This window comes from Podarcis liolepis, assembly GCF_965112155.1.
Source record: "Podarcis liolepis genome assembly, chromosome: 10".
Lineage (NCBI taxonomy): Eukaryota > Metazoa > Chordata > Lepidosauria > Squamata > Lacertidae > Podarcis > Podarcis liolepis.
In genome coordinates this window covers 29,994,029-30,021,489 of record NC_139562.1, presented here as the reverse complement: position 1 = coordinate 30,021,489, position 27,461 = coordinate 29,994,029, and the positions used below count along the sequence as shown (strand labels likewise).

The 27,461-nt window shown below is 44.4% G+C and overlaps 1 protein-coding gene across 2 annotated transcripts in view; it reads left to right on the top strand.

Moving 5' to 3' along the window:
- The window catches only part of SUN2 (Sad1 and UNC84 domain containing 2), a 30,544-nt gene extending 3,630 nt beyond the window's left edge, over window positions 1-26,914 (top strand). For both annotated transcript variants that reach the window (XM_083462312.1, XM_083462313.1), the window contains exons 2-18: window positions 526-692; window positions 5,846-6,042; window positions 6,993-7,130; window positions 8,375-8,470; window positions 9,209-9,302; window positions 10,682-10,752; window positions 11,630-11,751; window positions 12,697-12,915; window positions 13,764-13,841; window positions 15,530-15,573; window positions 16,564-16,729; window positions 17,832-18,047; window positions 18,829-18,913; window positions 19,320-19,435; window positions 20,416-20,583; window positions 21,970-22,062; window positions 22,449-26,914. In XM_083462312.1, coding sequence (XP_083318438.1) covers window positions 562-692; window positions 5,846-6,042; window positions 6,993-7,130; window positions 8,375-8,470; window positions 9,209-9,302; window positions 10,682-10,752; window positions 11,630-11,751; window positions 12,697-12,915; window positions 13,764-13,841; window positions 15,530-15,573; window positions 16,564-16,729; window positions 17,832-18,047; window positions 18,829-18,913; window positions 19,320-19,435; window positions 20,416-20,583; window positions 21,970-22,062; window positions 22,449-22,565 — 2,151 coding nt within the window. In that variant the 5' untranslated portion in view covers window positions 526-561 and the 3' untranslated portion in view covers window positions 22,566-26,914. The remainder of the gene's footprint in view (window positions 1-525; window positions 693-5,845; window positions 6,043-6,992; window positions 7,131-8,374; window positions 8,471-9,208; window positions 9,303-10,681; window positions 10,753-11,629; window positions 11,752-12,696; window positions 12,916-13,763; window positions 13,842-15,529; window positions 15,574-16,563; window positions 16,730-17,831; window positions 18,048-18,828; window positions 18,914-19,319; window positions 19,436-20,415; window positions 20,584-21,969; window positions 22,063-22,448) is intronic.
- Window positions 26,915-27,461: the final 547 nt, after the last annotated feature.

Here is a 27,461-nt window from a genome sequence, read left to right as displayed (position 1 = left end):
ATATTGCCACTTGCTCAACTGAGTGGAAGCTAGAGAGGGCTCTGAGTGCGTAGAAACTAGCCTACTGTCCAGACATAAATTTTTCATTTAGTTATTCAGCCCGCTTTTGCCTCTGGCCCCACCCCCCACTGGCATATGGCCCTTGGAAGGTTGCCCAGAAGGAAAAGTGGCCCTTGGGCTGAAAAAGCTTCCCCACCCCTGATCTAGATGACCCCAAGGTCTTTCCAACCCTGTGATCCATCAGGGTGGCTGTTAGATTCTTGCTACACCTCTAAAACTTACGCTGTCATGCCAAGGACAAGACTCCTGTCCTGGACCCCAGACTAGCTCTGCATGAGCCTGATTCTGGGATCTGTAGATTTTCAAGAGTGCTGGGAATTGTAGCTCTGTAAGGCTTAAGTGCATTTCCCAAGTTTATTTAGGGGAAGCTTTGTGCTTTAATTGCACAGTGCGGAATGTTACTGTGGCTGTCCCAGCTGCTGAGTTTGTGGACCTTATGCTCTCTTCTCTCTATTGCTTCCCCAGGTATCTTGACAAAGGTCTGGTGGTTTTCCTTTGACCATGTCCCGACGAAGCCAGCGCCTTGGAACTGTTCGTTATTACCAAAATGAAGATGATGACAACATCAGTAATAGTGGAGGGAGTTCATTGCTGGGTAGTCAGCACATCCTATATAAAGATGTCTCTGATAGGTAAGTCAGAACAAAGCAAAAGGGAACCCATACCTTTCCCTCCCTCCTAAATGTTGATGCACTGCCAAGTTTCTCTGCAGCTCATTATAAAACATTAGCTTGTTATTGCTGCCTTTCACATCCAAGGGTTGCATGTGATATGTAACTGGCATGAGCTGGGGATAGGAAGAGGCATTTTGTGTTGTCGGAGAAACTAATAGCAGTTTGCATGTGCAATCCAAATTCACAAATTAGATAGATAGATATTGCATTTTGAAAAATCACATTTTGCTTTTAGACATTTGGTTGAGAATTTTCAGCACTGAAAGTTGTATTCGGACCTCAAACTGGATATCAGATTTATAGAGCTGAAGCATGGTTGAATTTCAAATCTGAGCACTGCTGTATTTTTATTGTTAACATCAAGCGGGGCCCAAACAGGTTTAACTGCAATATTAATCACAGCTATATTGCCCAGAGCTCTAACTCTGCATCCTTCAAAGTGGTTCTTAGAAGACTCTCAACTTGATTCTCTTCCTACGCAGAATTCCAGGATAATTCTTGCCACATTCTCCCACATCTGACTTGTGATAACCCTCCCTATTTCCACAGTTTTTTCCCAAGCAGCAATATAGCCACACCTTGTCTGATGCACAGCACATTACTTGATTAGAGGAGAAAGGAAGGGTTGCAGTACAGGAGAAGTAATTTTTCTAGTTCTTCAGCTTTGCTGGATGTGACATTTCCAAAGTTACAAATTTATTACAGAAGTCTTAAGGCCCTTCAATGTGTTATTAAAAATTAAGTGCAGCACTAGAGTTCATCCTAGCCTTTTATAGAATGTACGGTGCAGCAGTCAGTTGGCACAAATAGGTGGTTATGCTGTGGGAAACTTACGTTGCTTTGAAAGAAAAAAAAAACTTGACAGGGCCCATTTTCAAAACCTGCTTTATACGTTTCACTTTTAGAAATTAGCAGTAGCTTAGCACTACAATGGCACAGTATGGGGAAAACATTTATTTATTTGTTTGTTTGTTTGTTTGTTTATGCATACATACATACATACATACCCTGCCTTTTTTTCCTTGATGGGACTGAAGGTGGCTTAGTTAAAAGCAAGAGCCACAGAAAACAGCCACAAAATGCACCATGAAAAAAAGAGAAACCTATCATCTTTAAAATAAAAAAAGTTATTGCTTGTTACAGCTAAGGAGTTCAGTTGGTTGCCAGCCATTACTGATGTCACATGGGCTGGCCACTACAAGGGCTCACTGTGCTTGCATTTATCTATCTATTTTTGCTTTTAAACCTTTCCTTCATGAAGATCAAGGTGGTATACATTGCTCTCCTCTTCTGCTTGTTATCCTTACAACAACCCTGTGAGGTAGGTTAGGCCGAGAGGTGGTTTCTAAGGTCACCCAGAGAAGGTTCACGGCTGAGGGAGGATTTGAACCAGAGCCTAGTCCGACACTCTCACCACTGCACCACACCTGTCACCATGTGAAGTGGCCTCTATTTGCTGGCTGTAACCTTTTTTACTGGTCCTCTGTACTTAGGAGGAGGAGGAAAGGTGAAATAACTGACTGACATATGCAATGACACATCCTGCGCTCTCTCTCTCTTGAAGTTTGAGTCCAAAAACAGGTCAGGGCCACAGGTTCCCCATAGCCAAAGAAGTTCAGTTTACAAAAGAGGGTGAGGGGAAGCTGTGCTCCTTGTTTTTCAGGCAAATGGCTTGTCAGGATTTTTCTCTCCCCCCTCACCCCTGGCCCAGTCAGTTGGCAACCCCATTTTCCATCTAGGAGTAGCTATTGCCTGGCTCCTGAGGTGGCGGGGGGCGGGGCGGGTAATGCATTCAAGCTGCTTGTGAGCTTCCCAGAGGCATCTAGTTGGCCATTGTGGGAAAAGGATGCTGGACTAGGTGGGGCTTTGGCCTAGTCCAGCAAGGCTCTTCCGTTCCTCCTTCCTTCCTGTTCCACCACGAGCAGCTGCTAGACGCTAAGCCATCCAGGAAAACCGCAGCTGCTGCAGAGGAAGCAGGCAGGAAGTAAGAGGTGGGAGAAAGAGCAAGCAGAGCAGTCTATTTGTGTGCTGAACACATCTTCTCTCGCTTTGCAGAAGATCCGTAGGCGGCTAAGAAATGTTGTCATCTGCCTCTGCTCCCCCCAACTTTTAAAAATCATTTTTTAAATAGGCCAGGCAGAAATAGCTGCTTGTGCTATTTAAAAATGCACTCAGCAGCAAAGTTGTATATCTCTGTATTACCCTGGGCATTTCTCCTAATTCTGCATGAAAAAACCATGTTCTGGTTTCTTCCTGTAATGGAAACACGTTGTTGATCCCTCAGTGGCTATTTTCTGAACCGTCACACCTAATCTACAGACAGAGAGGTGAGACTGGATGTATCTATCATACCACAGCAAATATGAGCCACTGGTTTGGTGAGGTTTTATTGAAATTTTAAAGTGCAGGTGGGCAACCTGTGGCCTCAATATCAATTTTGTGGCTCCTGAAATTGCCTCATTCTTCTATATTGTCAGGGGTTATTCCTTTCCTCTTTGTTTCCTTTTTTCTTTTCTTTTTTTCTTTTCTGGCCTGGCTTCTTAAAGTGTGTCTCCCCTCTTTCTATGTAATTTCAGAACAACTGGAAGGATATGAGAATGTGTTTATAGCACACTAAAGTCAGAAAGGAGTTGCTTTCACTTGCTTTCCAGAACATTAGCTGTATTGATCTGTTGTATTAAGCTCCCTTGTATACTTACTTGAGAGTAACCCTGTCAAACCCAGTGGGGTTTGCTTCTGAGTAGACCTGCACGGGATTGAGAGAGCTAACCTCCAATAGTTTTGATGACCAGTGGTAGGCAGCCCCCCAATAGATTGCCCCAGGGAAATGTGTCCCTTGTACAAAAAAGGCTGCCTGGCCCTGTTTAAAGCTTCAGGCCTCGTAACACATTTTTAAACTTCTGGGTTGCCCCAGTTCATCCGCAGTCTGTCAGTGATATGGTTCAAAGCATGTATAGTGTGTACAAGTGCCTGGACTGAGACATTGCTCCAATGCTGGCATAAGAAAAGGAATAGAACAAAGCCACCCACAGAGAAACTTGTTCTAGGATCCTTTCCCCACTTGGAGCATCAAGCATGCCCCATAATCCCCATAATCCGAGAATATTTTGGGGTGTACAGTATAGAGCATGGGTTCCCCAAGGGAGCCTCCAACCTGATTTCACCCAGCCCTCTTTGGGTTCCATCATCTGTTCAACAAAGAGGGGAAAGGGCTTCAGGCTTATGCAAACTGTACAATTGCAGCTCCTTCCACTGCAAGTTCAAAGCAGAAGGGGGAATGTTTCAGCAGATGTTTTGCAGATATGCAAAAGGTAGTCTGTGCATTTTGCAGTGGCTATTGCATGCCTGCCTTTCAAAGTTTTGAGTTTCTAAATAGCTTTAACTTGGGACTTGCAGTTTATCTGTGCATGATCTTATTTGCATTCTTCTGCAGAGATTCTTTTTGATAAAAACAAAAGCAAGCCAAATGTCATACACAAATGGTAGTTGGTGACTTGTTGCTTTCATCTTTATCTCACCCTTTCTCCAGTGCACATGGGTCCACCTTCCCATTTTATCCTCACAAAAATGTCATGTGGCAGCTAAGACTGAGAATGTGTGACTGGCCCAAGGTTGCCTAGTAAGAAGAGTCCCTGTTGTCATAGTGGCTGCCCAAATGCTCCTGGGAAGCTCACAAGCAGGGCTTGAGCATAACAGCACCTGCCGCACATGCTCCCCAGCAACTGGTCTCCAGATGCATACTCTCTCTGATACTGCAGGTAGTGCATAGCCAGCCACCATGATTACTAGTAGCCATTGAGCTGCACAGCTAGGCAGGGATTTGAACCAGTCCCTCCCTGGACCAAGTTTACAGCTTACTCCCCTTTCAGAGTATCTCACCCACTTGCAGTGCACAATTATCGCCACATAATGGACATTCAAAAGCCAGTTCTAATCCCTTTCAGATCCACACTAACCTTGAACATGCATCATTTCCCCTTTTCTCTTTCTGTCCTGTTAAGTTCAGCCCCCAGATGCATGTCTGTTAAGTGGTGAGAGTTTAGTCATTACATACTACCAGCTTCATGTGTGTGAGCTTTGCCTTTCCCACACATTTATTGATTAAATTTGTATCTTGTCTTTCCTCTGATGAACTCGGGGTAGCGTTTGTGGGTTTATTTCCAGCTCTCATTTTATCCTCATGGCAACCCTGTGGGGTAGGTAGGAATGGGAGAGAAAGTAGATAAAGTTTGCATTTAAGGGCTGAGCTGCTGAATTCACACTTTCCAAAATGCAAGAATCAAAACACAGCCATCCTTCAAAATTTGCAGTTGCCTGGATTCTTCGGTACAGTTCTGCAGCCAAGTAATATGTCCAAAAATACAAATATTAGAGGAATATATACATAACTGTGAAAATAGCATACAAAAATGCATATATCAGAGAAAATTGCTTTGCAAAAATGTGCATATTGAACAGAACTGGACACAAAAACGTGTACATTAGGAGAAATTAGCACTACAATGCTGATGAATTTAAAATAAAAATTCCAAACTGACATGGAAGTGCGGAGAACTGAACTTAAGACTGGAAGAATGAGAAATGGTCAGATTCACCCATCCCTGGTGGTAGGCTTGCTTGAGAAGGTCTCAATCAACCAGTTTGTTTCATGACATAGTGGGGGTTTATATGTGCGAAAGCTGCCCCAGGTCGTTTGACCCTTTAAAAGATATACCTAGTTCTCTTTTTCTGTCTTAGAAAAGACTGCACAAGGCACTCTGTTTAGGGTTTAAACATAACACATTATTTTACCTAGTATACTAAAGCATATTTACATGCATTTATTTATATATCTTGGACTGACAGACTTATGAGACTTTACAGACTTTTGAGGCACATTGCAGCATACAACAAACTCACTAACGCTCTACAGTTGATAACAGACGTAACTGAAAAAACTGCCTACTGCAGTGACATCATAGAATTATATGCTACATTAACTATTTCCGTAGCATTTTAGATGCACCGCTCCCACATGAACCTGTTTCTTCCATTTCTTAGTCCACCATTCTAACCACTATCACATTGACACACATCGGCATGACAGTGTGTTCCTTTTTTTACTCCTGCAGCCGGAGCCTGAGAAGGAAATCAAGCAGTGTGAAGCGGCCATCTCCGGCTCCTAGCCTGGGAAGCAACCCTGCTGCCCATACTACCACCTATTATAGCGAGTCTGTGGTCAGCGAATCTTACCTGGGAGATGGCAGGGGACTTTCTGGCAGAAGCAGCGCCCTCTTGGATGATCCACTAGACCGCAATTCTTACTGGAGTGAGTATTTCTTTTCCGCTTAAGCCGAGGTTGGGGAATCCGTTGCCCTCCAGATGTTGGTGGACTCCAACTCCCATCATTCCAACATTGGGGGGGGGATACCAGTCTACCACCCAGTATAAGCTGTAGAGAGGTTCTATATGGTTGCTTAGCACCCTCCTCAGCTACTTCTTACTTATTCTGAAATATTTATATCTGCCTGCTCTGCAGATCATATGTATATTTTTCTGTTAGAATTATATAGTATTATGACTGCTCTATTTATATTGATAGGAATCAGGGTTGTGGGTTCAAGCCCCACATTGGGCAAAAGATTCCTGCATTCCAGGGAGTTGAACTGTGTGAGCTTTGTGGTTCCTTTAAACTCTACAGTTCTATGATTCTAGGTATACTAAATGGTTGTGCTGAAAATTTCATGGTATTGCTGTGTGTGATGTTGTTAGCTTGAAGAACAAAGTAGGAAAAGAATTTAAATACACCAGCCTTCCTCAACCTGGTGCCCTCCAGATGTTTAGGGCATCCCAGCATTCCTGCCCGTTGGCTGCGCTGGCTGAGGCTGCTGAGAGTTGGCGTCCAAAACATCTGGAGAAGAGCTTGCATCCGCTTTGCTCTTCCCCAGGTTTTTTAAGTTGGTGCAGGATGGCAGCCAAGCCACAGTTTAGTTGAGGTTTGTGGTTAAGGTTTCTTCTCTTTAATCACAGCCCGTAGTTGTAGGACAAACCTTGGCTACAGGTTATTGTTAAGGGAGGTAATGGGTAATTTGACATCAGGTGGGCGTAGCTTGCCCAAATTTGTCTCATGGGTCAAATCAGAAGGTTTAGCAAGCCAGATTGGGCCCAAGAGCCATTGGTTCTCCACCCCTGGTGTGGACAATACTGAGATTGATGGTCTGATCCAGTATGATAAGGCACCTTCCTATGTTCCTAAAGAAGTTCCTCTTTCCTGGCCAGGTGAGGAGTTGTCAGCAAGGAGGAGGAGAGGTACTGGAGGCTCGGAGTCCAGTAAAAAAATCAATGGGCTGGTTGAAAGGAAAACCTACGACACCTACGCCTCATCATCTGGCTATTCCTCTGAGGATGATTATGCAGGTACAGAAGTGCTCTTTGTCCCAAGGCAGTAGCAATGATGCTCTGTAATGAGAAACCTCCTAGGAGAGAAAACTCATGTAAAAAAAAAATCTTCTTGCACCAAGCCCTGTCCCACAACATAGACTGCTTTTATGTCTCTTGTGGTGAAAACAGAGATAACCCTTTCACAATGGCCCTTTGCCTGCAGTGTCATCCTAGCTTTGCAGCTCCTCACACACACTGGCAAACCTTTGGTTCTGGCATCAGTCTCCCACCCACCCGCCGTTCCCTCATGCTGCAGGAAGGCTGCTCACCTTCATAAAAAAGAAACAATAAAATAAGAACAACATGACACATAATGCAATATTCCAATTCAATTAAGTGAGCTGCAGCGACAAGAATTTAGATGCCCATACTGGTCTTGTGTTCTAGGGCTCTGTGGGGGTGAGGCAAGACCAGTTGCTATTTCTGCAGTGGATCTGCGTCTCCAGCATCCTAGAGCTGACCGATCGGCATGAAAGGGAAGCTTTTTAGCTGCTGTATGCTCCAAAGTGAAGGAACACTGAAAGCACATTTTTGCTTCATTTTGAAGAGAATGGTGTGCAAGTTCTGTTATGCACAATGGAACTTCACAGGAACCACAACTTAAGTCACTCCAAAGGAGAGAGCTATGTGCACAGGAAACAGTAGTTCTAGCTGAAGGGCAGCACATGGAGGTCTGTGCTGATAGTTGCAATGCTTCCCTAATTTTTATTACTATTGTATAATCTTAGAAAGTTGTACAATATTCGAAGGAGTGAGGCTGTGAGGGGGCATGGGTATGACTATAATGAAGGAACCCTGCTCTTCTGAATTTGCCACTATGCTACTGGGTGCCCAAGACACCTCACCCCACAGCAGGGCAAAAAAGGTGAGTTTTCACCTGCTGAAAAAATGACAACAGTGTTGTGATTGGATGGGCCTGAGAAGGGAGGTTGTTTCAAAGGTGTGGGGCCAGCACAGGGAAGGCCCACCCATGTGCCCCCTTCCTCACTAGGTGTAGGGACCACCACCAAAGCTTCCCTTGCACTTCTTAAAACTCAGGCAGGTTGGTAAATGCTTTATCAGTCCCCTCTGTTTCCTTGGACAGGTTTCTTCTACTTTGGGAACCAAGGAAATAGAATCATAAAGAAATAATGTCTTTTCCTTACATTCAAAGTGTGTGAGGGAGGGAGGAAGAAGTGATGCCCTGTTTGCTGACAAACCTATACTCTTGTTTCCTGCAGGTCAGACCTACTTGGACCAGAACACTTCTGGTTCTGTGTTGAGGAATGCAATCTCCAAAGCTGGCTCTTTTCTATGGCTGGTGCTTACATCACCAGGTAAATGGAAAAGTTGTTAAGTGTTTTATTTAGAGGAGTGATTTTCATTATGCAAGTTAGCAAATGAAAATGAAAAGACAGCCTGAGACCTTCTACCCCCACTGAGATCACACTGCTAGTTGTCCATCATATTACAGAGGCCTGGCTGGCCTCAACTACAAATCCGACATTTAGTGTTTCTGGTCCAGTGCTGTGGAACACTCTCCCAGCAGAGATGCAGCAGGCACCCTCCCTTTGGGCTTCCATACATCTCTTGAAGATCTTTTTGTGCCAATACAATTACATGACTATTTGTGACAACAGTAGTTAGTGATAACATTATTGTCTTAGCATTGCTAAGCAAATTGGCCTTCTGTCATATCCAGCCCTAGAGAGCTGGAATCAAATCTCTTGATATAATTCAACCCTTTCACGATGGAGTCTCCTCCTGACTTTCCTGTAACAGAAGGGCAGTTTTTTAGGACAGCAGTGGGAGCATTGCAGAAGATTTAGATGTTCTGGTTTCTCTGACTGTTGCCATTTCTGCTGCCAGATCTGCCTACATGGCAAGCGAATAAAGGAAGTTGTGTGCCAAGACCTGTTTCCGATGAGCTACATTGGGGAGATGGGAAGTGCGTGAAGGGAAGCTGGTATTATACCACTTTGCCAGAGCAGGAAATGAAGTCTTAGATCTGGAAACAAGCTGAGCTGTTGACATGGCCTGTTGCTGTTTTTCATGCTGCTCTGGTGACTTTGCAGGTCGGGTCTTTGGATTGCTATACTGGTGGATGGGGACCGCGTGGTACCGCCTGACCACTGCAGCCTCCCTGCTGGATGTCTTCGTCTTAACACGGTCAGTGTGGCAGAGAATTTAGAATGTTCAGGAATGCGGCTGGCAGCAATTTCTGAACTGGCTGAGAGGCAGCAATTGGGTGGGAGCTGAAAAGTGCAAATGCCAACAGGGTTTCCAAAGCTTGCCCTACAGGAGGGAGTGGGAGCCTCTTGCTCCCCAGGAGTTGATAGACTCTGACTCCCTGAAAATTGGCCATGCTGAACTATTTTTCTTTCTTTTTCTGGTTTGTATTTGATGTTTTAGCTTTGATGTGGTTGCAGTGGCATTACTATTTTGATTTTGTTATTCAACTTGGAATGACACTTTATAGTCAGTCTGTTTGTATGTTGTTTGTATGTTTGTATGTTGTGTGGTTGGAATGATGAATTTGTTAGCTGCCTTGAGCTGCTTTTGAAAATTAGGGGGGCTAGCCATTTGAAAAATAAACTAAATATGTGCAGTCTTTCTGATGTCATACAGCCTGCCCCTTATTTGCTGGAATGGCCTCTCCCATGGCTGATCCTGGACTACAATTCCTATCATCCCTGACTGTTGGCCATGCTGGCTGGGGCTGATGGGAGTTTGGAGTCCCAACAGCATTGGGAGGACGACGACAATAGGTTGGAGACAGCTGAACTAAGGGGCCACCATATGCAACCCAGTATCTGGGGCTGAGATTGGAGCTACAGGTTGCAAGAGACTTGCAACTGCTGCTGCCCATCTCGCTCTCTTTGGTTCCTCTTCTCACTAATGGCAACCATAGCACAAAGTGTTGTGCGAAGATGTCATGTTGCGTATTTCCCTGTCCCTTTTTGCATTGTGGGGTGGGAAAGCTCACAGTCTGATGGCTGACACATTGTGTTGTGGTAGTCCAGAGATTAGTAATCTCAGTCTCTGAGAGGGGCAGTGCAATAATTACTTACTACATGCTGCGTTGTGGTAGACCAAGGGTGGGGGACCACAGGCCTGGGGTCTGAATGTGGCCCTCTGTGCTTCACTGTGTGGCCCTCAGAGCTCTCCCAGGCCCCACCCCTCACTCTCCTTACTTTGCACCCCTGATACTTGGATAATGCCTTTTGCTTCCCTGGATGGAGGTTAGAGAGAGTTGTGGCAGTGCATATGTAGAAATTTAGCACATTGTACAAAGGTAAATACATTGTTTTCCCTGCTTTTGCCTTTTGCCCTGTCCACCACTGGCATGTGGGGGCCCCAGAAGGTTGCCCAGAATGAAATGTGGCTCTCAGGCTGCAAAAAGATTTCCCCACCCTTATGGTAGACATTATGAGGAAGGGCAAATTGACCATAGACAGTGGCTGCTCCGCTTCTTTGTCAGGTTTTGCCTTTGTGGAATTCCACTGCATCTTATCCTCTCCCTTTCTCTCTTGCTCCTTGGTGCTCAGGAGCTATCCAATCCTGAAGAAGCTCCTCTTCCTGTTGCTCCTGTTGCTGCTCCTGACTGCCATTGGCTACGGTGAGTTCCATATTGCTGTCAAGGTCCTCCTGCACATCAATAAGTGCTGCTTAATGATTAGTTATTCACCAACTTCCTTTCAGGAAGGGGAGAACTGTAGTGTAATAAGGACTGCTTTGCAGGATCAGACCACCCACCATTCCTCCTCCTGCAGCAGCCAACCAGATGCCTCTGGAAGCTCACAGACAAGGCATTATGGCAATTATTCCTTTGTTTTATCTGCCTGCATCTGAACACTGGGCTTCCAATTTTGCTACCTCTGCTGGTAGCTTTTGTTAGTAATATCCTCCAAGATTCTGTCTGATCTCTTAATTTTTTTTAAATTTCCCCTTCTGGGGAGAAGCTGTAGCTCAGTAGGGGTCCACGTTTTGCATGCAGAAGGTCTCAGGTTCAACCACTGGCATCTCCAGGATGGATGGGGGAAGGCCAGACTTGGGGCTCTCCTGATGCTGCTGAACTATAACTCCCCCCATCCCTGAGCATTGGCCATGCTGGCTGGGGCTGCCAGGATTGGTTTGCCATGGGAGGCAGCATTGAGCTAGAAGAACCATGACTGCTTCCAAAACTGGTGTCCATTCCCACATCTTATGGTGAATTCCCCAAATTAATTTGTGTGAAGTTCTTCCTTCTATCCGTCCTGAGCTATGGTGCCAATCCATTTTATTGAGTGACCGTATGTTCTAGTGTTATGAGGTTGAGTTATATAAATCAGCCTACCCACGTAAGCCCTCATTTGAATATTGGTGTATATTCTGAAGTTTATATTTAACTAGATTTTTGTAAGTCAGACTGGACATCTGCTTTGACAGAATAGCCGGGTAAAGACCCATCGGATAAACCCAACTGTAACTGAACTCTCCTTACTAATCACATTTAGGTGCCTGGTATTTTTACCCCTTCGGACTCCACCCATCTGTGTTTTCTTGGGGATCTATGAAGCTGTCTTCTCCTGTTACCAAAAAGGGAGATGAAGCAAGAGATTTTGTTGCATTCTCGGAGGTGAGTACTATGTGGATCTCAGAGGTTCATCAGTAGGAGACACCCTGCAACATTTCTGCTCACTCCTCAGGCTGAGCTGAGCTAGGGAGTTCCCTCTTTGCTTCACAGGAATATAATTATATTCTTGTAAACATAGGTGGATTCATGCAGAGCCATATACTTTGCTGTTGGCTGCTTCTGAGCTGTAACCTGGGGTTAAGATGGTCATAAAATTCTAATGGGAACTATGGTGGGTGGTGCTGTGGTCTAAACCACTAAGCCTAGGGCTTGCCAATCAGAAGGTCGCAGTTCGAATCCCCATGACGGGGTGAGCTCCCATTGTCTGGTCCTTGCTCCTGCCAACCTAGCAGTTCGAAAGCACGCCAAAAAAGTGAAAGTAGATAAATAGGCTCTGGCGGGAAGGTAAATGGTGTTTCCGTGCACTGCTCTGGTTTCACCAGAAGCAGCTTAGTCATGCTGGCCACATGACCTGGAAAAACTGTCTGTGGATAAACGTCAGTTCCCTCGGCCAGTAAAGTGAGATGAGCGCCGCAACCCCAGAGTCGTTCGCGACTGGACTTAACTGTCAGGGGTACTTTATCTTTTTTATGGTGGGTTAAGAATCCAAGGGATAGCTCAGTCAGTAGAGCATGAGACTCTTAATCTCAGGGTTGTGGGTTCAAGCCAAACATTGGGCAAAAGATTCCCACATTGCAGGGGGTTGGAATAGATGAACAAAGAAAGAGCCTTGTTGCATCTGAAGCCTAGGATTCATTTCCAGCATACATTTAAATGAAATAATTCTGGGAGCTGCAGTTTGTCAGGGGTGCAGAGAGCATTTTACACGATTCATTTTAGATTCTTTCTAATAAATTATGGTGATAGTAGCCTTATGTAGCTGCATCTCTCTCTCTCTCTCTCTCTCTCTCTCTCTCTCCCCCCCCCCCCATGCCCTGAATTTAAAAGGGACAGCAGCAGGTTTTGTCTCGGCTTCAGGCACTGGAGAGACATCTTGAGAGCCTGGAAGGTGCAGTTTCAGTGCTGGAACTGCAAAGAGGGGAAAAGACGGTGGAAGGGGCAGCCCTGTCTCATGACGATACCCTGTCACTTCTGGATGGGCTGGTGAGACGACGAGAAACCATCTTGAGAGAGGAATTCCGTGCAGAGTCAGACCTTCACCTCCAGGTAGGGCAGGAACAGAGAATGAAGGGGACATTTTGGCATCAAGGGGGAGAATTGACTTTAGGGCTACAAGCATGTTGACTTGTGCACATAACTGCTTAATTTCCAGTTTTGAACACTCCTCAAATTTGGGTATGAGCAGAGCCTGGATCCCTTTTTTGCATTCATGACGATTTATGCTCATGGTATCGGGGTGGTTATACACAATCTCACTTTCTATGTTGCTTGGGCCAGCAAAAGATTTGGAGTGGACATACTACTTTGTTTCCTATCGGTGCATGTCCTGTAGCTTCCTGATGAAACCCTGCAACGCTCTTGCTTCAGGAAACCATTAACTTGTCTGCAATCCTTGTTTTTCAGAGGTTTCTGAGAAATGGCTCTAGGGCACTCACTCAGGGGCAACCCTGACATTGACATTAAACATGTCTTCCTTCTGCATGTTGCTCCCTACCCTTGCTTTAAAATAGCAGTTGCAGTTTGCTCAGTCTTGATCAGGATCATGGGATGGGAGAAGGGTCAAGCCTTTCCTCTGCACCATTTTTTCCACCTAAAAATGATCTCCTGAAGCTGCTGTTTGCAGCAAACAGCAGCAACAAGTGGGATCTTAAGGGGAGGGTTCTAGCAGAACAACAACATAGAGGGCAAATGCTTGAAAAAACAGATAGTTACGCAATTTATCTGTAAGTAATGGCACAAAAATTACTTGCTGGAGCTTTAATTGCAGTTTTGCAATGTCAATATTTTGGTTCATTGGTTTGTTTGATTAACCAATTCAAAACCAAACTATTAATCAGTTATCAAACTTGTGCTTGTTTCTAAAGCTATATACTACTTCTCTTGTCTCCCTACAGAATGAGTTGGATGCTTTTCGATCCCAGCTACGGAAGGATTTTGACAGTCTCTTGAAGAAAGTATCCCAGGCTTCAGAGGTAAAACTTGATTTCATATTTTAAGGATGCAGTGTGTAGGGAAGGTTGTCATACCACCTGCATTCACTTTCAAAGAATATTGGCTTGTTGTATCATATCAACCAAGGATCCTGGCTTAACACAATTCCTGGTTAAACAAGCCAGCTTCAAAAACCATGGTTTGAAGCTTCTTGATAGTTTCTTGTGACATTCACTAGAGTTTGGTATAAGCCAAGAATCCTTGCTCATACAGCACAAGATGCCATTTCTTTGAAATTGAAGTTACTCTGCAGAATAACAGGAAGCTGCCCATACCAAGTCAGACAGTTGCCCAATCTAGCTCAGTGCTGTCAACACTAGCAGTAGCTCTCCAGAGTTTCAGACAAAGGGTCTCTTCCATCCCTATTGGGGGATGATAGAGATTGAAGCTGGGATCCTCTTCATGCTAAGCAGATGCTCTATGTCTGAGCTGTGGTCCTTCCCAGAAGTCGTCGTCCTGACTGCACAGGAGGAGGAAGTGCTTGAACTTGCTGGAGCTTCTTCATGTTGCACTAAACCATGGTTTCTTGTTACATGTAGCTGAAACCACTGTCTTAACAGCTCTTGTAGTTGTAATGTGGTCCCCCCCCCATTTTTAATCCAAATAGAATATTTACAGTTTTCACTTTTTAGTAAAACATGTGTAACCTTTACATTGATTATTTCAATTCTGTTTCACTGCATCTTTAAACATTACTAGGTGTGATGCAGCTGATCTTAAGCACATCTCCCACTAATTTAAGGGGGGGGGTTAAGCATGTGCTTAGCTCTATTTAATTAAATGAGGCATGCAAGCCAAACTTCTAGGGGGGGGCTCTAACTCAGTGGGGGAGCATGAAGTCAGCTGATGGGCAGAAGAACAAGGCTTAGTCCTGCATTGGCTGTACATCCAATGTTATAAAGGAGTATGTAAAAATGGTTTGCTAACAGGTGAGAATCCAAAGTTACAATATATTAAGTTAAATGATTAGGATAAAAGCAAAGAGGGAAAGGATTTGCTGACTTAACTTAACTGAACTGGAATACAAAAAAGGGAGGTGTGAGGAGGTCAAGGAAACAAGTAAATGAAAGACAAGACATGGAAAGACTGATTTGTTTTTAAGTGTTTTTATTTTTCTGTGTTTTGTATTTTTTCTTTTCTTTTTTTCTCTTTTTCTTATTTTTGTAACCTTTTTTGAAACTTTAATAAATATCATTTAAAAAAAATAAATGAAGTCAGCTGATGGGCAGAAGAACAAGGCTTAGTCCTGCATTGGCTGTACATCCTGTTCTCTCCAGAGGCTGAAACAGAAGTGCAGGGGGTGAGGAAGGTTTGTCTTGAAGCACTTTGCAAAAGCAGTCTTTGAAGCAGCCTCTTGCTTCTCCCCTATGTAGCCAGTGGTGAGTTGAAGAGAGGAGGCTCCTTTCTGCTCACTTAAATGAGAAGCATGGCGCTTCTTCAAAGAGGACTTTTGCAGATGGCTTTAACCCCTGCTCACCGACTGAGAAGTGGACAAAGAAGTAGTGAATGGTCCAAATAGAAGATATGTTATGATTCATCCATCCATCCCTTACTGTGGCTCCTCCAGTTGTGCTCCTCCAGTTCTAGTTACACACACGGTGCTGCACAAGCAATGGATTTTATTCTGCTTTGTTTCTATTTCCTGACCTGTGCTCTGTTTCTCCCACAGGAGACAGAAACTCGGATGCTCCAAATGACTTCGCAGTGGCAAAGGTAATTTGAGCATCCTCAAGAAAGAGTTTTCTCCTATGGCAGTTTTTGTCTTACGATAGCAGGAGGGCCAGGAATGCATGTAACCTGAGAGAATTGTGTTTAAAGCGACATTGTTCTTAACTTGAAAGTGAAACTTACGTATTCTTGGAATAACAGGATGCATGAATAACCTGAGAATTTCTGTCAATGCTGTTCATACAATTTATCACCTTTTAAGTAGTGATGCTGACATATAATGAGCTGGTAAGATGCATGTTCAGTGCTTGTAATACTTGCTTATATTACAAGTCAAACCTGATTGGCCCAGAAACCTGTAATTAGTGGCTGAAATATGGTTTTAGGAGATTGGAGGGGGGGTCGCACATCATTGTTTTTAATTCATTTGCTGTTTGCACCATTGTGCTTTTAAGAAAGTGCTTTTTCTTAAGTCCTGTTGCAGTCAAAGATCAACTAGGAACTATGTGCTATTTTTTGATGGCAAGTACTTATAAAGAGGCATAGTCAGTTGCTGCCCTATTACCTACATTCAGAACATCTTAACTATTTATTCATTATTATTTTTTTATCCCTTTCTGCATCCACAGTCTCGCAAAGAGACATCCATGAGATCAACAGCAAACAAGACATATTGGAAATCAGAGCAGATCCACACCATCCATTTAAATCACATTCACACACATTTAAAGCACAACTTTCTCCAAAAGTTCCTGGGAACTGTAGTTTCACCACCTTGTAGAGCTACAGTTCACAGCAACCTTAAGCTACAGTTCCCAGGCTTCTTTGATGAAATTCATGTGCTTTAAATATACGTTGAATGTGCTTTAAATGTATGGTGTGGTACATAGCTTAGATTAGGCTGTCTGGTATGGGTTAATTTTCATGGGGTGAAATCTTCACAGCCAAACATAGTTTTTGTAGAACATTATTGGTGGAGGTAATTAAAGATACAACCGACTCTGAAGCACCTGAATTTTCATTTTGCTTTTGAAGCTCTACACAAGAAGGTCTGATGGGTAATTTCCAAAAGGAGATGGAAAGGCTGGAAGCGCAACTGACAGGCCTGAAAAAAGAATTTGTGGTCTTGGCCTCGGATCAGAAAAGGTTGTCAAAACATGTGGATTCTTTGCCAGGACAGATCAAGGAAATGCGGGAAGATGTAAGTTCATTTTATTTTATATATCATTTATTTAATACCTTTCCTCCAGCTCAAGCTGATATACATGGTTTCTCATCTCTGCATTTTAAGTCTTGCAATAAACCTGTGATTCCAGTCCAAGGTCTCCCAGTGACCTTCATAGCTAAGCCTTTCTTGGAAAGCTTTTATCTCTAGCGTAGTATAGCCAGGGAACTGGAGGTCTGCTCCTTTCTATGTAGGAGTGGACATGAACCAGGCATGGAGAGCCTCGGGGCCAAATTAAGTCTGTCGGATGTCCTAATTTTTCCTGCAAGGCTGTTTTCCCCAAACCACACTTAACCTTCCCTGACATCTGAGGTGTGTCATATGTGTGGCAGGTAAGAACATGACTGCAAAGGAACAGTCTGGAGATTAAAGTGCATTACTGATGGGCGCTGACAGCAAGCCCTGCTTGCTGATCAGTGCTGAAAGCACATCTCATTGAAGTTATTTATTTATATTTTATTGATACTGTTATAGTAAATTAAAGTAAATAAACAAATGAATAGAAAAAGGAGAGGATACATCAGAAACATTTTTAAAAGCAGAGGAAAGCAGCAGAAACAAAATAAGCATACAATATAATTAAGATTACAAAACTATATAAGCTTATTGTTTCCCTCAAGTATATGTTGATTCATGTGTCACTATGGTTTCGACAAATGCATTCCAAATATTTATTAAATTTGTTGCCTGTTGTCACGATGACATCAGGTAAATGACAGGTGGGCAGCCCCACCCATCCGACAAAGTGGCCTGCGGGAGGTGGGAAAGGTCAGTGTCCAGCCTACGGATCAGCAAAATGTCAAAATTAAAAGATGTCAAAAGATGAAAAGCTGCAAACATTTTTGTTAAGTATCTCTGCCCCACCCATCATGCCCCTTAGAAAGAACAAATCTTCCAAGGTGGAAGCATTGCTGTTGCTGTTATTTAACAAATGTATACCCCTCCTTTCCTCCCAAGGGAGCCCAGGGCAGCTGTTGCTTGTTCTCAGTAATCTCTTTACATTCTCTCCATAGAAGGTCTGCAATTCACAGGAGGAAAAGTGTTTATGAAACCTGTTCTTCTCTTTGTTGGATTTCAGGTGGAAATCCAGTTTCCGATATGGCTCAGCCGATTCCTATCCCAGTCTAAAAGGGACGGGACAGGCAATCTGTTTCTCCATCGTGAAGAATTAGAGGAACAGCTCCTCAACCTGGAGCAGAAGATCCTTGCCAAAGTCTCTGAGGACCAGCGGCTCTCTGCGCGAGATGTCGGGGTGGTACTCCAAAGGGAGGGCGTCATAGGAGTAACGGAAGAGGTGAGAATTCGCTTACCAATTGGCTGAAGTGGTTCCTCACAAGGGCATTTCCAAGAATGATGCTAAGATGGTGATGTAGAATGTTACCTGTGTGTGTGTATTTAGAGGTCTGGAATGTGAAAGTAATACAATGGTGCCTCGCAAGACGAAATTAATTCGTTCCGCAAGTCTCCTCGTCTTGCGAGTTTTTCGTCTTGCGATGCACGGTTTCCCATAGGAATGCATTGAAAATCAATTAATGCGTTCCTAGGGAAACCGCCTTCAGACCAGACTCTTCAGACTCTTCTGAAGGCTGGGGGGGGACGACAAGGGCTTTTCTTCCCACCCCCAGCATTTTAAAAAACCCCAGGACAGCGGAGGACTTCTCCGCTGTCCGGGCGATCTTAAAATGCTGGCGGGCGGCATTTTAAAATCGCCCCGGGACAGCAGAGGACTTCTCCGCTGTCCGGGGCGATTTAAAAGCCCTTGGGAAGGCAGGCAGGGGGGACAAAGACTTTCGCCCCCCGCCGCCTTCAGAAGGTGTTCCCGCCCCGCCGCCCGGCTTCGGAGCAGCGTTCCGAAGCCGGGCGGCGGGGGCAGGTGTTCTTATGTCTTAGTGGTCTGTTGATGCACCACTGATATGCAACCATTCTCAGGATTTGCACCAGCCAAGCTATACCTGAATTCCTCAGGTAGCCTTGCCATTTGCACACTTTAGCCTGGCAGAATAGAACAAAACTGAAAAATAAGTTTTGGAATCCTGAGTTCTCGCCTTACATTCATTCCCTTTCTCTTGTTTCAGCAAGTTCACCACATTGTCAACCAGGCCCTGAAGCGCTACAGCGATGATCGCATTGGAATGGTTGATTATGCTCTTGAATCTGCAGGTATGCAAACTCTGGCTGGGCTGGTCTTTCTGTCCTGATAGCTGTCAAGAAAGGTGGCCCGTGAGCTAGAATTGGCATGATGTTGATTACATGATGTTGATTCCTTCCTGCTGCAGGAAGGAATTGTCTGAGAATCTTCTCTTTCACGTTTTTTACAAGATTCAGCTTCTGCCCTCTCCCAAGAAAAGTTCCTAAACCCCAAATTGCCCATTCAGAATAATGCATGCAAATATGCATTGAATAGCCCAGTTGCAGTTTGGGAATATCTTATTGTTAGAGTGGGGAATGTTAAAGGAATGTTCAAATATCTTTTAGATTTCTCAGCTGTCTGCATGAGCTCTCTTACTGCTTTGAGCAGAGGGCAAAACGATGTGTCTCTCCTTCACCCATATCTTTTTAACTACAGGGGCCAGTGTTATCAGCACCCGGTGCTCAGAAACCTATGAGACCAAGACTGCATTGCTTAGTCTCTTTGGGATCCCCCTGTGGTACCACTCCCAGTCTCCACGAGTCATTCTGCAGGTAGGTTTTATTAAAGGTACAATGGCCCTGCCCTACCTTTTCTTTGTTACCTTATTCTCCCCAAAGTGTCTGGTTCAAATCCACAATACCTCACCCAGCAGATTACCTTTTTATTTAGACCTTCATCCTAGAAGGTTGGTATGTATTGTGAATATCCACAACTACTCTATAAAGTAAGCTGGGACAGAGTGTGTATGTGACTGGCCCAGTAAACTTCATATGCAAGCAGGTATCAATATAGTGGTCTCAAATGTTGAGCTGGAGAAAATATGCTGTGTGTGCTATTACATGCTCAAAGAGTATCAAAGCTTTGCATAAACACCCCACTAGACAGAATCTGGAACCTGGCAGTTTACCCTCCTGAGAAACTCTTGCTTTTTGCCTTGGGTTCTTTTGCCACTATTGCCCCGGTGTGTGGTCCAAGATGGAAGGAAAGCAGGATATTGATGTAAAAAAATTAAACAGAACTGTGGCAGTAAATATAAAACCACCTTGTAGGAAGCAGAGAGGTAGTGAGTGCAGTAAGAAACAGGGGGTCTACATGACTTCATCACAAGGATGAGCCATATTCCACATTATAAGGGGAAGAGAGAAAGCACATGACAGGACTGATTGCCATATTCAGCAGCATTCCCGTGTCAATTACAGCATGTCTTTCCACCTTGAACTCCTTGGAAATGAAAGGCGAAATGTATATTACAGGTGGAACAATTTGCTCCCTGACCTGCATGGAATTCCTAGTCACCTGCCAGGTGATTTGTTAAATACTTCTTAAATTCTTAAATACTTGTTTTATATGGAATACGATAACAGTACCATAAGGTGCCAAGGGCTGTGTTAAATTTGTGAACAAGTACCAACCCAGAGTTCATTGTGTTTTCCCTCCTGGTCCTTGCATATTGGAGCATCATTTCTGCTTTCAGATACAATGGTTAAGCCTAACTCTTACCTAAAACTCTGTGTGTTTGATTTAATTTCAGCCAGATGTCCACCCTGGAAACTGCTGGGCGTTCCAAGGCTCCCAAGGCTTTGCTGTCATTCGCCTTTCGAGCAACATCCGTCCCACAGCTGTGACGCTAGAACACATCTCCAAAGCCCTCTCTCCCAAAGGGACCATTCCCAGCGCCCCCAAGGACTTTGCGGTCTATGTAAGTCACTCTTTGCTTGGGACTGTGGGGGGGGGGGGAGGATGTCGTAGATTGGGCAAGTTTAAAAGAGGCACACTGGAGATAATTTCCCATTCTCAGTCAGAAGAGGGAGGCTTGTCTCACACTTTGCTAGCAGAGGTTCCAATAGCATCCAGGGCTTTTCCACCAGAAGTCTCCTCAGATTTCTCTCTCCCCCCAAAGTACAGCAAGATGCCCTTCATAAATTTGCCCAACTGGGTGGTCAGATGCACAGCTATTTAAGGCCCCATCTGCACGATATACATTTAAAGCAATATTATTCCACTTTAGACAGTCATGGCTTCCCCCCCAAAGACTCCTGGGAACTGTAGTTTGTGAAGTGTGCTGAGAGGAGGCCCCTATTAACCTTACAGTTGACAGATTTCCCTGGGAAGAAGGACTGATTGTTGCTCAGCATCTTTAGCAAACGGTACTTCCCAGTAAGCTTCATGACCAGGGGGGATTTGAACCCTAGTTTCCCACGTCCTAGTCTGACACTACACCACACTGGCTCTCAGTTCAATCATATACATCAGCTTTCACCCACCTGGTGTCCTCCAAGTGTTTTGGACCACAACCTCCATCAGTTGTGCCTGATGGGAGTTGTAGTCCAAAGAGTAGTCCAAAGAGTTCCATGTTGGCCAAGGCTGATGTGCAGTGTGAATACAGATACACCAGGCAACCCAAGAGTCTGGGGTGAAAGGAGCCATTTGTTAAGACACCTTGGGATCATTAATGATGAAGTTTGGGTTGGTACAACCAGGAGCCGAGACTGCAGGCATATGTACGATGCATACTGATGTTAGTCTTTGTCCAAGTGCACTGCTGCAGCTCCCCCACCTCCCTAAGAATCCTGGGAACTGTAGTATGAATGTCTTGAAATTTCATTTGGAGCCCAAGGCCCGTCCTGCAGAACTGCAATTCCCAGGGTATTCAAGAGGGACAGAATAAATCAAGACAGTATAAGGCACTGCATTCACATCACACTTTTACAGCACATGGCTTTTCTCAAAAATCCTGGGGATCATAGTTACCCCACTCTCAGAACCCTTAACAAATGACGGGTCCCAGGTGTGGAGGTGTGAGATTCCAAAATTGCACCTCTCTGGGAAAGGAGGAAGAGGCATTGACGTTCATAACTACCATCAGCCTTCTTTCCCCACCCCTCTACTGCTCCCGTTTGTCCCTTACCTCCTCGTAGCCCTGTGTGTTTCATTTTGGCATGCAGCCACAAGACTGGCCTTTAACCGCACTTGTGTCCCTCCCCCCTCTCTGATCCTGCGGTTGCTCTGATCTCCCCACGGCCCTCCCCTCCCCATTCTCTCACCCCCTTCCCTCCTTCTCCCCAACCTGTTTTTGTTTCCACAGGGCTTAACAGAAGAAGGGCAGCAAGAGGGCACCCTCCTTGGCCAGTTCACGTACAGCCAGGATGGGGATCCCATCCAAACATTCCACTTGCAGGTAAGGAAGGAAATGGTGCAAGGTTTGAAGGGTGGTGGTGGGTCGAAACCCTAGCCCAAGGTAGAACTGGAGAGTGTGGTAGCTTTTAGGAAGCTACCTCAGACTGAATCAGGTGACTTGGTCCATCTAGTTCAGTATTGTCTACACTGATGGGCAGCTGGTCTCCAGGGTTTCAGGTAGGGCAGGGGCCCTCTCTCAGCCCTACCTGAAGATGCCAGTGTGAGCAGTGCCAGAGCATCTCACAGAAGAGGGTGGTGGTAGAGGAGGCGGCATGGCAGCCCTATGTCTCTAAAGAAACAAGCTTGATGCTTCTCTGGCCCTCCTCAATATTTTGCCTTTCTCTCTTCCCTTTTCCCTCCCTGCTTCCCCCTTTTTTACATCCTCAGGATGAAGGCAGGATTGCAGCTTTCCAGCTTATTGAGCTTAGAGTTCTCAGCAACTGGGGCCACCCGGAGTACACCTGTATTTATCGTTTCCGCGTGCATGGGGAGCCGGTCCCTTAACCCCTCCTGCATGCCGCAGCCTTGCTCACTGGCTACCTCAAGTTCTGCGCCTCAGACTGACAAAAGGCAGACGGAGAAAAGCAGTGTTGGAAAGGAGAGCAACTTGGGATGAGTGACGCTTCTTTTTGTTACGAGGGGAAGCATGGAGACTTCAAAATTCCTATCCTGGTCAATTGGTTCTCTCCTAAGGGCAGGGGGTGGGGGTACCTTTCAGTATGCAGAGGGAGAAAGAGGGCTTCTTGATTTTTGGTATTTTATATTCAGCTTTTTGAAAAAAACAAAAGCCTATGCAGTTCATCTCTTCCCCCTCCACCATCAAGGAAAAATAGTTTCTGGGTGTTCCTTTAGAAAGCTGTGCCATGATACTGTCATAGTTCTATCAGTGTTTATGTAACAATATTATATTTTGGTGGGGGGGAGTGTATCTATGGAATTTTTCTTTGATAAGGGTAGTAGGAGACCCCATGCTGTTGTTTTTCCCTTTCCTGGGTTGGAAAGGTTTAATTTTTTGTTTATCACACTGTAAAAAGTGGTTTGGCGTTGGCTGCAAAAGAAGCCTGCACAGTAGAAAAAGACAAGAGGGGGAAATTGATGTTTATTTAAATGAGAGAGGCTGCAATCCTAACCAAGCTTACTAGCAAGTAAGCCCCATTTTGCTTAGTGGGAATTACTTCAGCGTGAACATGCATGGGCTTGCCCTGTCAGGTTAAGTATTTAACAACAAAGGCTGCCATGTTGAAAGATGGGAGAAGAGCACTACTCAGTGCTCAGAGTTGGTTTTCTAATGGAACTGCTTAGCTCTGCTAATATGTATCCCTGTTGGAACTCATTCCCATTCTACAACGCTTAATTTTCTAGAGGGAATGAATATTGTCTGGCCAGCACGGTCGTGCTTGCTTAGCCTAACTCCCAGGTGTGGCAGGGCTGCTTGTTAAGTGGCAAGGGGAAGCATTCTGTACATGTTCAGAGACACCCGTTATCTCAGAGAATGTGCCCCAATCTTAAAATAGAGCTTACAGGGCCTTGATGAGCCCTGCTTCAAATAAACTTCATTTTCTTCCATTGTAAAGGAAACAAGGGGTGCTTGGCTCTTGTTCTGCAGGTTTTAACTCACATGCTGCTGCAATGCCCAGTGGGTTCATATGGTCAAAAAGGGTGAGGAAAATCTTTCCACGTTTCTGCACCTGATCCCCACGTGCAATAAGACTAGGTAGTATAAGCAGCTCAAGTTCTGAGGTGGTACAATGGACAGCCTTGCATTTTCCCGTCCATACTGTTAGTAGAAAACTAGCAGAGGAATAAAGGTGGGATTTCTCTCCCTGCTATGCCAGTTTTTATTTTAATTTGCAAAGGATATTTTAAAAAATGGCATACATACCCATCTTTACTCTGAAGTGGTACGCTCTCTGTGATTGCCTCATTCTTCTGCAATATATAGACTAGCCCATACGGGAAATCTCATGACTACTTGGGTAAGGTAATAAAGGTCAGAATTTGTTACATTTGCTTAACATTAACATTTGCTGACTAGTTATTTATAGTAAATAGGTATCTGTAGTTGCCAGCAGTAACAGTTGTACTCTGGAGGGACAGCCTTCCTGGTATGGATACAGTATCTCATAAAATAGTGCCTTCATCTAGGCTTTTACCAAACTTAAGGCTGAAAACACATGGGCAGTGCTGAGTAATGAAAATTTCTGAACTGAAATTAATGTAGGAGCAATCAGGGTTTCTTTCCTACCTGCCTTTTATTTTCAGGGCAAGCTGGCTGTGCGGAGTTCCGATAAGCTAGTCCTTAACATAAGCAGGAGGCTGTGTCCTTCCCACCTCCCTTCCAGCTATCTGTGGAGAGTGCCGATTGCCACAACAGCTGGCCCATCGCTTTTCATTTGGGCTTGGCCATAGCAACAATGTCCACTTAGGGATGGCACCAAATAAACATTTAGAAATATAAGACATACGGGCATTTGGGGAACTGGCAAAAGCTAAGTTGTGCCTGAAAAGGGGAGTGAGAAGCTGCAAAAATTCATACTGGCCGCAGATTTGTTATGTCAGTGGAGAAGTCAGTGTGGCAGGAGGAAAAACAGGGTTTGCCCCATAGCAGAAAAACCCACTCTCACTCCTGGAGGGAGAAGCATTTGTCTTCATCCTAAATCCCAAGAGGAGTGGGCTAATGCTGTGTCCAGCTTGAGTAGTTCCCCAAGCTATATAGAATACAGCTGGTTTCTCAACTATATCGAGGGGCCAAGTAGACTCTTGAGTAAATATGATCAAGGGCACAACCTTTTGAGGATGCTATAACAGGAAAGTGGCATTAGTTATGTGTAGAAGCCACTTTGGCAGTATATAAATTAATTACATAATGACACACATCAAGTAGATAAGGGGTTGAACAGAAGACAAGCTTCTGTGTGATTCTAAGAAACAGAACATATCCATAAGGAAATAACAGTATTACGTGGATCTCACAGCTTCAGTGTTAAAAAAGTCATAAGGATTGATGAAGGTAGTTCAAATGACAAGAGGGCAGCTTTCCTATTTTAAACCTGAAACCATGAGTAGTGGTGGGATTTAGCATACACTCACCTCCACCCCAACAACAGCTTTTGCCTGGATGCTTCTGGTAACACATAATCCTGATTATAACTAAAGGGCCTAGCATTGCTAACTAAACACATATCTATCTATCTATCTATCTATCTATCTATCTATCTATCTATGCATTCTTGCTAAGCTACTGTGGAAGTACATCAACACAGTTTATCTTCTAAGCATTTCACAGCTTCCCCAGTCTGGTGCTGTTAGCTGCTCCAGCTAACACAGCCATGCGGCTTGCAGGATCAGTTAAGATGACCTGCACTATTAGAAGAGGCACATCATTCTATCAGGGTCCAGTAATAACTGCTATGCTCTTTGGTCTATGGCAGAATCCTTGTGAAGTGTTTTGATGCCCTTGCATGCAACAAGAGAATAAAGGCCAGTTCCAACAGTTTTTTTCCTAGAAAGCAAGTAGAAGGACCACATGGTCAAAAGCAACTCTTGCTTTATATCAGGCAGGAGTTGCATCTGACATGCAAAAGCAGCATTCTGGAAGGTGTGTGTGTGCGGTTTGCATTACAAAAATACATTGGCCAGGTTTTCCTGCTTTTTTCATCTGAAATACAGAATAAGGGCTAGGAAAAAACCAGGCTGTTACAGGAGGGTGGATTGTGGTTAAACCTTAGGAGAAACTTCTTTAAAGGTAAGAGCAATCTGACAGTGGAACCAATTGCCTTGAGGGGTGCTGGGCTTTTGCTTACTGGATGTCTTTGAGCAGATAGCTATTAGCTGGGAGTGATACAGCTCCAGATTCTCTGCAGCGATGGGGCAATGTTGGGCGAGGTAGCCTGAAATTAGGCAGTTTTAGAGGCTTGCTTCAGCTCACCATGCTTGGTAGGCAACCTGTTGTGCTTCTACAAAGCACTAGGTCAACTTATGGTGTTGGGGTGGGGTGGGAATTTCTAATAAAAACTTGTGTGTTTTTTGTAGGCAAAAAAAAATATAGGTAACTTACTCTTGTCTTTGTACTCTCCAAAAGATGGGGGGTGTAATAAGCACTGATTTTTACCTGTTCTCTACTCCTCATAAAAGAGGTTGATGGCTAGGTTGTACTTGGGAGAAAATGGAGAAGTCTGTTTAGGGGTGTATAAATCCCATGTTGATCATTGTGGGGTAGTTTCCCACAGTTGGGCTCCATACAATAATTTATGTAGATAGGCTTCTCTGCTCTACTAGTTGCATGGAAAGAAAGGATGTGTTTAACAGACCCTAAGTGCAACAAAGTGATTAAAAATCTAGAGTGACCAAATGAACATTCAGTGAGCTTATGAATGAATGTATTTGGAAAAGCATGAAACGTTCCTGGTCCTAGGGTCTACTCAAAGCCACACCAAGCAAAGAGTCAACAGTTGAAGAATGCTGGTGAGTCATGCACATAATGGCTTCATGACCACTGTAGGCATTTCATGCTTGTGTCAGCTCCCTGATCAGTAGCAAGGTGCTCAGATGGCATTTGCAAGGCGACAGCAAGTAGGAGGCACCTTCCAAAGCATGACTTCTTTGCCCGCTCCCTTTACTTTTGACCTGGCCTGTTGTACTCTGTAAAGCACCATGCACACTGATGGTGCTGTATTAATAATAATGATTCTCCTATGAAAACAGTTATGTACAATTGTGCTTGGATTTGTATCTAAGACTGTATGTAGCCTGTTGCAAATGCTGCACTGTTCCGTTCCTTATTTTCTATCTCTGGATTGTAATTTATGCCTATGCAAAAGAAACTCAAGACAATAAACAATTTTTTTTAAAAAGGTGAAGCTGACCATTGGTGAAGAGGGGACACTTTTTGGCCAGGGTGAAGGCTAGAAGCATTAGCGAGAAGAGACTATGCTGTAAATAAGTTGCATTGGAGCTGTTGTCACTGTCGTCCACATTTCTGTTCCTTCTGCCTGAGGTTTTTCTTTAGTCCACTGCTTTCCCCGGGAAACCCCACTGTTTGGTGCTTGTTCCAATTCAGCAGTAATCTGCAGAAAACTTGATTGACATTTGTTCCAATTCAGTGATACACAGCAGGTTTTCCCAGGGAAAGCAGTGGGACTGAAGAAAAACTTCTCAGACAGGAGGTACAGAAGTGTGGATGAGCCCTCAGTCAGTGCAGGACACACACATTCAAACTCAACATTATGAAGCCAATTAGAGGGGGGAAAGGAGGGTGGGCAAGGAGAAATCCCCCCTTGTGTGTTGTTTACATTCTAAGCCTGCAGGCAGAAACTGTCCTGTTTCAATTGATTGTATGTAAGCTGCTCTGGGAGCCTTTTTGACTGAAGAGTGGATACAAATACTCTTGTAAAATTCAGC